General features: G+C 32.5%; 1 protein-coding gene across 4 annotated transcripts; it reads right to left on the reverse strand.

Moving 5' to 3' along the window:
- Window positions 1–976: 976 nt before the first annotated feature.
- On the reverse strand, window positions 977–6669 carry LOC115697407 (pentatricopeptide repeat-containing protein At4g21065). 4 transcript variants are annotated; one of them, XM_061119010.1, is made up of 4 exons: window positions 4291–6669; window positions 3683–3799; window positions 2557–3365; window positions 977–2187 (listed from the first exon to the last, which is right to left on the reverse strand). In XM_061119010.1, exon 1 carries the CDS (start codon window positions 6616–6618, stop codon window positions 4678–4680), a length of 1941 nt encoding a protein of 646 aa, XP_060974993.1. In that variant the 5' UTR covers window positions 6619–6669; the 3' UTR covers window positions 977–2187; window positions 2557–3365; window positions 3683–3799; window positions 4291–4677. The 4 variants fall into 4 exon arrangements, with proteins under 4 accessions (XP_060974993.1, XP_030480254.1, XP_030480255.1 ...); XM_030624394.2 differs by lacking the exon at window positions 977–2187 and having other exon boundaries at window positions 2410–3365; XM_030624395.2 differs by lacking the exon at window positions 977–2187 and having other exon boundaries at window positions 2410–3365; window positions 4275–6669.
- Window positions 6670–12582: the final 5913 nt, after the last annotated feature.

Below are 12582 nucleotides of genomic sequence, written 5' to 3' on the forward strand. Positions count from 1 at the left end.
CATCTGGGAATAATGCACATATGCAGGGGAGCCTTCAGCCTTGGATCCAGTCACTAGTTCAGCACAACCTGATCTAGATCCTCCAGCTGACACTGCAACACCCTTTGTGTCGACAGGACCACCTTCCCAGGGGGAGTCTGGCACAAAGACAGGAACCTACAGATCATATTCAATGAAGGGGGAGATATATGTCATTCGTTTTGCTTGTGTAGTGGCTTTGTTTATATTCCTAAAAACTTTTATATCTGGTTTATTAATATTTTCTGGTCTTTAGTTTTGTGTGTTAGTCATTGAACATAACCTGTCAAGGGGGAGAATGTTAGTGTTATTATTTTGTGACAGTGTATGTTCTGTTCAATGTCTAGTCGTATCTGGATTTTTAGACTGTTATATCTGCACTAACGTTTGTTTACGAGAGTCTCTTTTAAGTGTTAGTTAGTGCCAGCTGGACTTATCGTTGTGGTCATATATATAATCAGTTTCTGTTAGTAAAGTGGTTATCGATTATTCATTCAGACAGTTATTTTCGGTTGTTTTTAGAGAGATAGTCGTATCTTGTTTCTTGTGATTGTGAATACAGGTTAGATCTTGAAGCTTGAGAGTGTTCGTCAATGGCGGAATGATCTGAACCTGGAATTGTTGAGTTCAAACTGAAGGGATTTCAGTGTCATCTTCATCATCAGATCTGAAGGGATTTCAGATTGAAGACATGTTGAAGAGGAGCTCAGTTGCCGCACAAGGGATTGTGCATTAACAATCAGTGTTCTTGATTGTCGTTGGTAATTCATTACTATTTGCTGGAAAGGTTGTAATTGATTCCTTTAGAGAGAATTGGAAATTGTAATATGAACCTTTGATTAATAGTGGATGAATTTACCCTGGTTCGGGGAACCCAAGCACTAGTCGGCTGAGATGTGTTCTCAGTGCAGATGAAGCTTGTAAATTGATGTGTGATTTACCGCTTAAAGTTTAATTCTTGTTCATAACTCATATCTTGATATCGATCAATCTAAAGATGTACAACTTGGTAACTTGAATCATTAAAATCTACTAGTTACACTTTCATAACCAATTAGACTACTTGTGTCATAGGGAGGCCTTGTATGTCAACATATCTGGCTTGCTTATAACTTATAAGCATGTTACTACTTCCAATATGGAGTCCATTTACAAAGTTGGTCTTCCTAGTATGTGTTCCTTCAATGTTTTCGTTGTAGCTCTTTGCTTTAGGTGATGTCAACGAGCAATATGGGCTATAAGAGAAATCATTGTAGCTCTTTGCTCTTTCCTAGTATGTGTTCCTTGTTCTGACAATAAGAGAAAGGCCTAGAGCTAGCAACCAATTTGTTAGAAGGGAACTCGACGTTGTTGGGCCTATTCCAATCATTAGGCCTATGTTCTTACTGCTAAGGTCTAATCCTCAAAAAAATATTAATGATCTAACTTCACTTCAAAAAGGAATTCGATATATTCGATTTTGTCAGCTTGCATATCTCAGATAAGGGGGAACAAGTCTTCATCCAGATAATGATTTTGAAGATGAAGAATGGTTGGACAAAATGAGAGTAGACAAAGTACTGGAGGAACATCAGTCCCATCTTTTTCAAGGCATAGTGTCTGGCTAACTAGTGTCACTTGAATGTTACGATTTATTCTTACTCTTTTGCCTTTTATGTTTTGTAGTGTTTGCAAGATTCAATTTGGATAAAGATGCACGGCATGCAAGATGCGTTGAAACCGGGGAGGGGTGACTGAGATTCACTTCGTTCTGATATCAAACAGTTGAATGTGTCCAATGAGCTTACTAGAATTGTTGGTGAATTGAAGGAACAACTAGCTTCCCATGATGGTGATGCTGACCGATTGAGAGCTGCTCTTGCTGACCTTGAGAAGGTTCGAGCTGAGATGGATTCCTTGAGAACCGTTTGGAGGTAGCTTGTTTGGAGACGGAGGTTCAGTTTCACAGGTAGATGGCTCATGGCCCTTGACTATGTGAGAGAGAAGGCTGACTTTGGACACTTTGGCAGCTTCCCTTAATGGGTTGATTACTTATGATCCTCCAAATGACGACTAACTACTTCCCCTTGGGGCTTCAGTGTGGATCCTATATTTAGTTTGGTCCCAATCTAAGGATGTGTCTCCAAAATCATTTTCAAACTGCTGAAGGCCTGATCATCACAGCAAGACCTGAAAGGCCAATGTTTGATGAGAAAGAGTTGGATCAAAAGCACAATTATTCTCCTAATATGATATTTTTATATAAAATCTACAAGTTCATTAAGAAAGTCTAAAAAGGGAAAATAATGTTTTACAATTTTTTTTATTTTTTTGGATTATTTGATCTCAATTAAATGGACTCAAATTTTGTAATGAAATCAAAGAGAAAAAAAAAATTATGAGAATACAACAAAAACCAAGAGAGAATTCATTTGACAGTGTAATGAATTGTAGGAAGGCATTCTAGAAAGTATTGTGGGCTTTTCTATTAATGTTTTGTTGTATTGAATGTTGTGTATTGTTTCATAGATTGTAGTTGCATTGTAATTGGATATGTACCTCCAACTATTCTGTGAAGAGTTGTCCACCCATTATCTCTTGGTACCTCGAACTGTGTAGTGTTTCATCTCTATCTCGGTCATACTTCCCCTCCAGAAATCCCTCCAGTGTTACGACTGCATCCTTTGTTTTCAAGAGGATATTGCTCTCATCTTCAATATCAGATTGTTGAACATCAATTTGTGAAGCAGAAAGAGAAACAGGAGTACTGAGCAGCAGCACTCCATTGGGGCGAGGTTAGTCACCTCTGGTTGATCGACTGTTTGTGCTAAATTCGGGTCATGTTCTGTTTCCTCCTAATTCAAAGCTACGTAAGTGGTCAGCATTGGCAGGTCCTTTACTTTGCACCATTCTAGAGAATGCACTTTCTTCGTTTGGCAACAGTTTCTCTGGCAAGATTTAAATGCTGTGCCAACACGCTAACACGCTCCACAGTATTTAAACTATTTTCAGCTCTACTTGCTCGCCTTCATGCGCCACTGAGAAGATTGGTGATATTTAGACTGTAACTGAGAAGTAGACCCATTATTTATGCATATTCTACTTGATTTTCTCCTCTCCCAATCTGCAGAACAACAAAGTTTGCTGTCAACCAGATCAGGATACCTCCTAATGTTTCCAATCTTATGGAAAGCCAACGATTTGAACTGAAGTTTGCAAGAGCGAATCTGATATTATTGCCCATAGACTTCCCCTTCATGTTAGCCATCCAATCATATGCCTTGTACACATGAGTTGTTGACAATTCATATTTAATACTTCTCCAAATTGTGCATAAACAGAGGAATCCAAGCGTTTCACTTCACGAGCTGTGCTCCGTATGCATATGATAAACAAAAGATATATTTACTTACATATAAAATCCAAATTGATAAGTAAATTAAAAGCATAATAAGGAAAGACTATAAAAGTTTTTAATATATGTTATGATATAGATAAATTTACGACTCCTTTTTATTTTTTCATAATCCATAATATTGATCTATCATAGATGCTTGATCTCTCAAAGATTGTGAAGCTTGGAATCATAGCCATGGAATAAATCTATCAAAAGTTAAAGCAAAATTTGAACACTCTTGGTTCAAACTTGAGATTGACAGAAAGCAAGAGAATTAGAAAGGGTTACCTCTAAGTTTACCAAGAGCTCTAATCGCTGCGCCAATGCCCGGCAATGCTCCTTCAACTTGTTTTATAACCTTATGCAGATCTTTCAAATGTCCCCACTTTGGTTGGCTTAGAGGCCCTGCAACATTCATGGAACTCTTTCTTAGTCTGAATTAATTTGGCTTATTTCTTTACTCAACAAAAACACTTTAGGTCAAAATAGATTTCTAGTAATAAATTTTGCAAAACTAAATAAAAAGGCCAAAGTTTAAAAAAAGAGACATTTCATCAAAAAGTTTTGAAGAAAAACAAATTGAAGTTTAAATTTGAAAAATATTAAGCACTTGAAAAAGTCATAAAAACCAACTATAAACAACACCAATACCAAAAGTTTAAACTGAGTATAGTGTAGAACTGTGAAGTTTAATTTTATTTTGACTTGAACTTTAAATTATTATTATTTTTCAAATAAGAACAATCATTTTTCTCCCATAAATAACTAAAGACATCTTTTCGCACAATTCAATCAAAACCAGATTCAAACCAACCTCAACCTCTCACAGTCCAAACAAGTAAACAAAGCCAGATAAAACAAACAAAAGACCGAATTCTACCATCAATCGAAAATACCAGTGGATCGCCATCAATCGAAATGGGTTTACTTCTGCCATCTAGAGTCTCCAGATAGTAGAAAAGTTGTAAGCACTAATATTAATCAAGAGGCTGAAAATAGGGGTGAGTTTAGTCCTTGGAAGCTTAATATTGCACACTTCTATATCCAACAAGGAGGTGTGACCAAAACAACCAACCATGAAATTTGAATTGGAATTGTAATGAGCACCTATCCACCACTTTTCTATATATGAATCAAAATTCCTTGTTCTTCTCATTGTTGTCCACATTCTCAACAGCCTGTTCTAACTTTTAGAGTGTTTTTTTTAGTGTGACAAGGCCAGAGGTTAATGTCTTGGTACTCAATTATTGTACCTTTCGTTTTCTATTAGAGAGCCAAACATGCTACCAATAATCACTACAAGAACAAGACCCATTTCCAAAATGATGAAAACGAGTACAATCCCTCACAACAATCTCCCTATCATAAATCTTGGATATGAGCTTAAAAGCAACATGACAATCAACACAGATTCTCAAATTCTTCAAAATCCGAATTGGAATCCCTGGACCAGTATTAACAAGCATAAAAGCAACTGCAATTTTCTCACTGTGATAGGACAAAGCATTCTCTTTTTCCTCCTCTTCTATGTCTGCAAGCACATTTGCTGTATGAGGCACATAACCTTCCAACCTCAACAAACTTGTAATCTCTGCTAACTTAGCATATGTCTCCTCACTAAACGGATGAGATCTATCACCCATAACAAACTCATAAACACGATTTCTCAACTCAACAAGGCTGTAACCTGGTGTCTTCATCACACCCTGGCTAAGCATTGCCTTTCTCACCTCCTGGACATCTGACCAACGATTCTCGGAAGCATAAAGATTAGAGAGAAGAACATAATCCCCACTATGTCCAGGCTCTAGTTTTTGGAGATGACTTCTTGCTAACTCTCCAAGAGCCAAATTTCCTTGTATTGTACATGCTCCTAGTAAGGTCCTCCAAATGACAGCATTGGGCTTTAATGGCATGTTTAGTATGTACTCATATGCTTCCTTAACAAGACCTGCTCTGCCCAACAAATCAATCATGCAACCATAATGTTCTATTCTGGGCACAATCCCATACTTCTCTTGCATCTTTCTAAAGTAAGTGAACCCTTCTTTAACCATTCCGCAGTGGCTACAGGCATACAATACTCCCACAAAAGTTATCTCAGTAGGGACCAATCCCTCCCTTTCTAATTTTCTAAAAAGCTCAAGAGCATCTTTGCCAAACCCATTAATAGCTAAACCTACAATTAAAGAAGTCCAAGAAACCACACTTCTTTCCTTCATTTCAGTAAACATTTTTTGGGCATCTCTAATGCTCCCACACTTAGCATAAAAATCCAGAATTGCATTATTAGAGTGCAAGTTCGAACTCAATAAGCCAACTTTCAACATATACACATGAGCCCTCCTACCCAAAGCCAAAGCCCCAAGCTCACCACAAACAGATAACAAACTGACCATTGTAAAACCATCAGGCTCAACACCCTCAAAACCCATGTCCCTGAAAAGAACAAGAGCCTCATTAAGTCTTCCATTCAAAGCAAACCCATTAATTACAGTATTCCACGCAACAAGATCTCTTTGAGACATTAATACAAACACTTTGTGTACACTCTCAACACACCCATAACAACCATACATATGAAGCAAACCGTTCTGAACAAAGATCAAAGACTCAAACCCATTTCTCAAAACTAAAGAATGAATCATTTCACCTTCCCAAACAACCGCTAACTTCGCTGCAGCCTTCAGAAGAAAGGGGTAACTGTGAGTATCAGGTTTAACACAAGAAAAAACACGCATATGACGATAAAGCTCAATAGCTGGCCTAGGATTCTCACTCTCACCATACCCTCTAATCATGGTGTTCCACGTAAATATGTTAGGGCTATCAATTCGCGAAAAAACGTTATGAGCATACGACATTGGAGCCGAGACAGATACAATGGCGAATACCAGGTGTTTCCCCAAATCCGGGTCGGAAAACAGAACACCATGTCTGACTGAAAAGGCGTGGATTTGCATCAATTTGAGGTTGGAAGAAGCACAGAGCTGTAACAGTGATATGCATTGTGTGATCGGAATGTATGGATTCAGGTTCGCCGGATTATGAGGTGATGAACCATCGAATGTGGGTGGATGGGAAGAGTGGCGGAGAAGGGTAGTGGTCGTGGTCGTTATGGGGTTGTGAAGTGAAGTAAAACGACGTCGTAGTCGTATAAATGGATTGGCTATTGGTAAGATGATAAGAGATGGTCCGGAGAAAAGGAATTGCTTGGAGTGCATCTCAGGTCTCAGGTTCAGGATTCAAAGATGAAATGAGAGAGAAGAGAAGAGCTAATGTGATTGTCGTTTCTGCTAAAAGATTTGTCGTTTATATACTGACTCCAACTTAGCTCCTACGCCAAGCTATCTATTAGTGGCACGTCCCACTTTGTTTTTTTTTGTTTTTTTTTTCCTTAACTACGTTCTAAAGAAATTATTTATTTACTATTTTTTTAATTTTTTTTTTAATTCACGGTTTGATTTATTCATGTAATTACTCAGTTAGATTTTATTTTGTTATGATTTAAATTGGGATAAATACTATTTTGGACCATCTGTTTTACAAAAGTTACTAATTGGACCCTGTGTTTTGTTAAATGATAAAATAGACCATGTATTTTCTAAAATAGTACAAATAGGATCCTGAATTGATTTTTTGTCAAAATAAAGTTTAATTATAATCCGATCTAAAAGTGCTATGACAAAACTGTTTACATTTTTTGTATCTGTTCGTATTAAGCATTGTCTTCAAGTTGGTTGTATTAAAAAAAGTTATCAAAAATTAAGCTCAGGGTCTTATTTTTACTATTTTAGAAAATACAAGATTCATTTTTGTTATTTAACAAAACACAGGGTCCAATCTGTAACTTTTGCAAAACAGATGGTTGGTATTTACCCTTTAAATTGTTCCATTAATTATGTGAATTTTTATAAAAATAAAATAAAAAATATTTTGAAATATAAAAATAAAAAAAAAAAAATTCTTATTATTATTACTACTTTTTTAACTAAGGAATATATTCAATGTTTCCGCAATCTAACAGTTAAATTTAAATATAAGAAATAAGAAGTAAAATATACTGTACTTTACACCCTTAAATAATTAAATAAAAAAATTTCAAAAAAAAAATAATAAAATAAAATTATTAAAATATATATATATATAAAATAATCTAAATAATTTTTATATTGTTATAAAATAATATAAAGTAGATGAGAAGAAAGAAGAAGAAGATGAAGAGAGAAAGAGAAAGTGAATGAGAATTCTGAGTTGTTTATTCCAATGGGGTGAACCCCTATTTATACAAATACAAGAGTGAGATATTAAGAAACTAAGACAAAAGAGAAACTAAGGAAAAGAGGAATGTTGATTACAATTCATGGTAATAAATAAAAGATTTGGACATCCACATAATTATTAATATTTATAACACTCCCCCTTGGATGTCCATAATAACTGCCTTATTAAAAATCTTGCTGAAAACTTGATCAAAGGAAAAAGAGTATAGTGTAAACTAACTCCCCCTCATTTAGGCATTTGTGGAGATCTTCTAATCGACGAATTTCGATCTTATCTGCCGTCTTCTCAAATGTTGATGTTGGTAATAACTTTGTGAATAAGTTTGTAAGATTGACACTTGATTGAATATGTTGAACACCAATATGTATTTTCTTGAAGCGTATAAAGAAGAATTTCGTGAAATGTGTTCTAACTCTATCTCCTTCAATGTAACTCCTTTTAGTTGAACGATGCAAGTAGTATTATCCATAGAGAATTGCTTGGGTTGATACTTCTTTATTGAGTGCAATCTATATGTTTTCCAAATATACTATGTCAATGATCTCACTCACACACATTCTCTACTTGTTTCATAAAATCCAAGTATGTTAACATGATTTATAGTTGTCTCGTTAAAAACCTTGCCAGAAAAACCCAGTGGGACAAAATCTGAGCTAGGGAAAAAGAGTACAATATATATTTCATATTCATAACTATTTGCAAGTTGCCTCGTTAAAAACCTTGCCAGGAAAACCCAGTGGGACAAAACCTGAGCTAAGGGAAAAAGAGTGCAACATGAATATGTCTCCCCCTCATGCACATATGATCCATAATTCTTTTGGTGATAATAAATCTCATAAGATTATTGTTATCACTTTTAAAATATCACCATATATAATCTTTGATTATATATTTTCTATAACTCTTCCAGAGTATGTATGGACTTCTAAATTATAGATGAGGGGTTCGTGGAACATTAATATTTATCCAACTAATTGTATCATTCATGTGTATATACAATCTTGTTCATACTAAAATTTAACATTTCAAGTAGATATGAACATAACACATTAATGATAATATAAATTTTCGTTTGTGACAATGATGGTACTCCAATACCATATATTTGTTCCATCTTGTTGTATGATCTTAATTTTCATATCAAATGATCATATATCTATAATTCTTGATACATATGAAGTACTTCAGGACTTCAATACTAATGAACAAACTTTATACATTTAATATTTCTCGATATACAAAAGAAATAAAAGTTTGTTCTTCAATTAATCAAAAACTCTTAAAGAGTCTATCACAACGTATAATTTACGTATTTATATTGCATAGACAACCATAGGTATTTTTCAAATAATAATTTACTTACATGTCTTTATTTCATACAAAGATCTTTGTCATATAGTGCGCGCGACTTTGAATTTATATCACTTAAGACATGTATTAAATTCTTCTAGAATTTTTAGATAAGGCTTATTTCAAATTCTCACTATATTAGGAGCTCCAAATAAATAACCTTTTGTTGCAACATTTATGTGACGCTTATAAATCCTCATAAAATATATTCCAGGCTATAATCAAATCATGATTATATTTTCTCAATATTTAAGCCTTACTTCAATCAATCTCATGTCTATGCAAACTTTGTACAACAATTCATTATGTACAAATACATATATGCAAATTTCTCATTAGAAATATTTATTTGCACACCCTACAGGTCTTACTTCACTTTATGTGAGTAAAGTTGCCTGGATTGCGTCATAATATTTTGGCCAAAAATCAAAATGTATGTCGATGATTCTCGACAAATCTAATACCATGATCCTTGCTATCTCATGTTAATTTATTGCATATGCACACATTCAATATTTATTGTCGACAAAAATTTCAATAAATGATAATTTCCTCCCATATTGACATAACTTATAGAGATCTCTTTAAATTACATATTTTCAAATATGTTTATCATTTATAGGTACCTATATAGAATCACTTTAGGGATTCAATTATGATTAAATGTGTTATGTCTAACTTCTCTTGGGAGTCTCTTCGAGTACCGTTTTCATCACGGTTATCATTTTAATACTTTATAACATTAAGGTATCTCCATGAGTACCTCTAGATTTAACAACTTCAGGGCAAATCAAATGAACATTTATTAATAATTTCTACATTGTTCATTTACGCTTCAGGCGTTTTCAACTCATTCTATCTCAACTTTGAATAATATTGATTTGCAGTTGGTATATATCATTTTGAACTATATCGTTCTTATAACTTTGTGCAAGGATCATTTTTCAAAAATTATCATCGATCCCAACTGCTTCTCTCCCCCTGTTCGAGAGAATTTTAAGAAATTGTGATATCTAATAATATTAATACACCTGTAGGGATTTCAATATATCACAATGAATCAATATCTATTTAAACTCATATATATTATATGACATTGAACTTCAGGTTCAATAACTTCAGTTTCAAGTTCAATACTTATGAACTTAATTCATTTCTAAGAATGAGTCATACGTGTATAATTAGAAATACATAAATTTACACATTTTGTAAATGCATGATCATATAATCTCATCACATCGATAAGAAACTATGCAATAAAAATCTAATAATGGCTCAAGACTGTTAAAGAAATATAATTTAAATATTTTCTATGTGCAAATATATGCACATTCTTCTTTTGAGCCTTATAAATTAACAATGAGAAGAATCTTCTGGTTCTTCAACAAAATTTAGTCAAATTCTTTGACAATTTATTGCATATGATTGATCATGTCAAAAAATTCAATTCATGAACTTCAGGTTCACTATAATTTGTATTTCAATGAAACTTTCAAAAGGTAATGTAAATTCATTACAACATAATTATTACAAGTTTCATTTTATATACACGAATAATATAATTATATTATTCTCCAAAACATATACACTCTTCAGGAGTCACTATTATGTTTATCAAACTTTATATTTCTTCAGGATTCACTATCATCAATTCAATGATGTGTATAATATAAAATGTACATGACAACTTCATCATGTTGTTATAATGGTCAAATAGATATAACCATAATATATCATTCATGTTTCCTGGTATCTTTTTAACAAGTCATCTAATTTATTAATAGACTATTCATCAGTCTAATTATCATGACTTGATATATTATATATTTAAATGTACAACCAGTACATATAATAAGTTATTTCTTATCACTTTTATAACTAGATAAAAGTTATACATCTAGGTACATACAAATATATTTTACTACTCCAAGTAGCAATTGTATGTAAGACTTCTTCAGGAAGCTTTTCAAATAATCATTTTGTGATTCTTTATCACTTTGATTATATTGGATCACTAACAAATGTTAGTAAGTTATATATTCACTTCTGGGAATATGCAAACTGAATTATATAGTAACTATGTATATACATAACCTGTACTAACAATAGTTTGAAACTATTGATTTCAAGAAATAATAAAATATGTATATATTAATTTGCTTTTGGCATTGCCAATATATGTGAAATCTATATTCTTTGAAATAGAATTTCATGTCTATTCATTCTCTTTAGGGAATGATATTTAAATATTCTAAATGTACAATAAATTTGTACAATTCACATTCTATTCAATAATCAAGTATACTTTTATCTTGATTATAAGTATGTCCGTACTACAGGTACGCGGCCACTATTATTCAATTCCACACATGATATATAAATTTCATGCACTTTGATTATGTGTGGTATCTCATCTTTTGGTTGTTTCCAATTTCTTCTGGAAATATTTGAGTAGCAAACAATGCCATTGATTATTTAAAATCATTACATTCACTTCGGGGAATGACGTTGAACAAGTAGAACATTATTATAAATTTCTTAAAAATTTATTACTTGTTCATATATAAAAAGAAATTACTCAACAATTTCTTTCACAATATTTCAAAGAATATATGAATGCAATTTTTGCATAGTCTCCAAGATGTATGCAAAATTTAATCTTTAATATATGTCAGATTCAATAATTTCCAACATTGCAAGTAATAACAATGTATAGTAACATGACTAATACAAACAATCTTTAAAAGTAGTTGAATTCAATTCGTATCATTCTCTGCAGGGAATGATGAACAATAAATACATGTCTCATGTATTTAAATAACATTAGTCATGCTCATTGTTATTCTTATACTTTGATGTTTCAATGCAATTTTCTTAACATTCTTTTTGGATATTCAAAACCCACTATAAAATTGCATCAATAATAATCATTTTTAATGATTCTTTAGTTGTATTCACATAAATACAATCATTTTTTTCTTCGATAAATATAAAACATTTACTTCAGGAAATGTTTGTCAAAATCTATATCGATATTAGATTACTTTTCATTGTCCTCAAAGAATACAAGAACATATATATAAATATGTATTCATCTCTTTCATTATGTATCCATCAACTATATAATGAATATTACATTTGCATAATCTTCAGGATATATGCAAGATTTTATTGAGGACGCATAATCATCAGGATATATGCGATATTTTATCGAGGATGCATAATCTTCAGGATATATGCAATATTTTATCGATGATGCATTATCTTCAGGATATATGCAATATTTTTATCGATGATATGCATAATCTTCAGGATATATGCAATATTTTATCGATGATGCATAATCTTCAAGATATATGCAATATTTTATCGATGATACATAATCATTCTGGATATATGTATAATTTATATAGATTTTCTCTATCATATCATAGACAAACATATATTGTAAATATTATGAATGATAAGTACATAATATGTATATATATATGAATCAATAATAAATATATAAAAATATATACATACATATATAATATATAGATATATATAAATAA

Source organism: Cannabis sativa, chromosome 7 (genome assembly GCF_029168945.1).
Source record: "Cannabis sativa cultivar Pink pepper isolate KNU-18-1 chromosome 7, ASM2916894v1, whole genome shotgun sequence".
In the NCBI taxonomy this organism is placed as follows: domain Eukaryota; kingdom Viridiplantae; phylum Streptophyta; class Magnoliopsida; order Rosales; family Cannabaceae; genus Cannabis; species Cannabis sativa.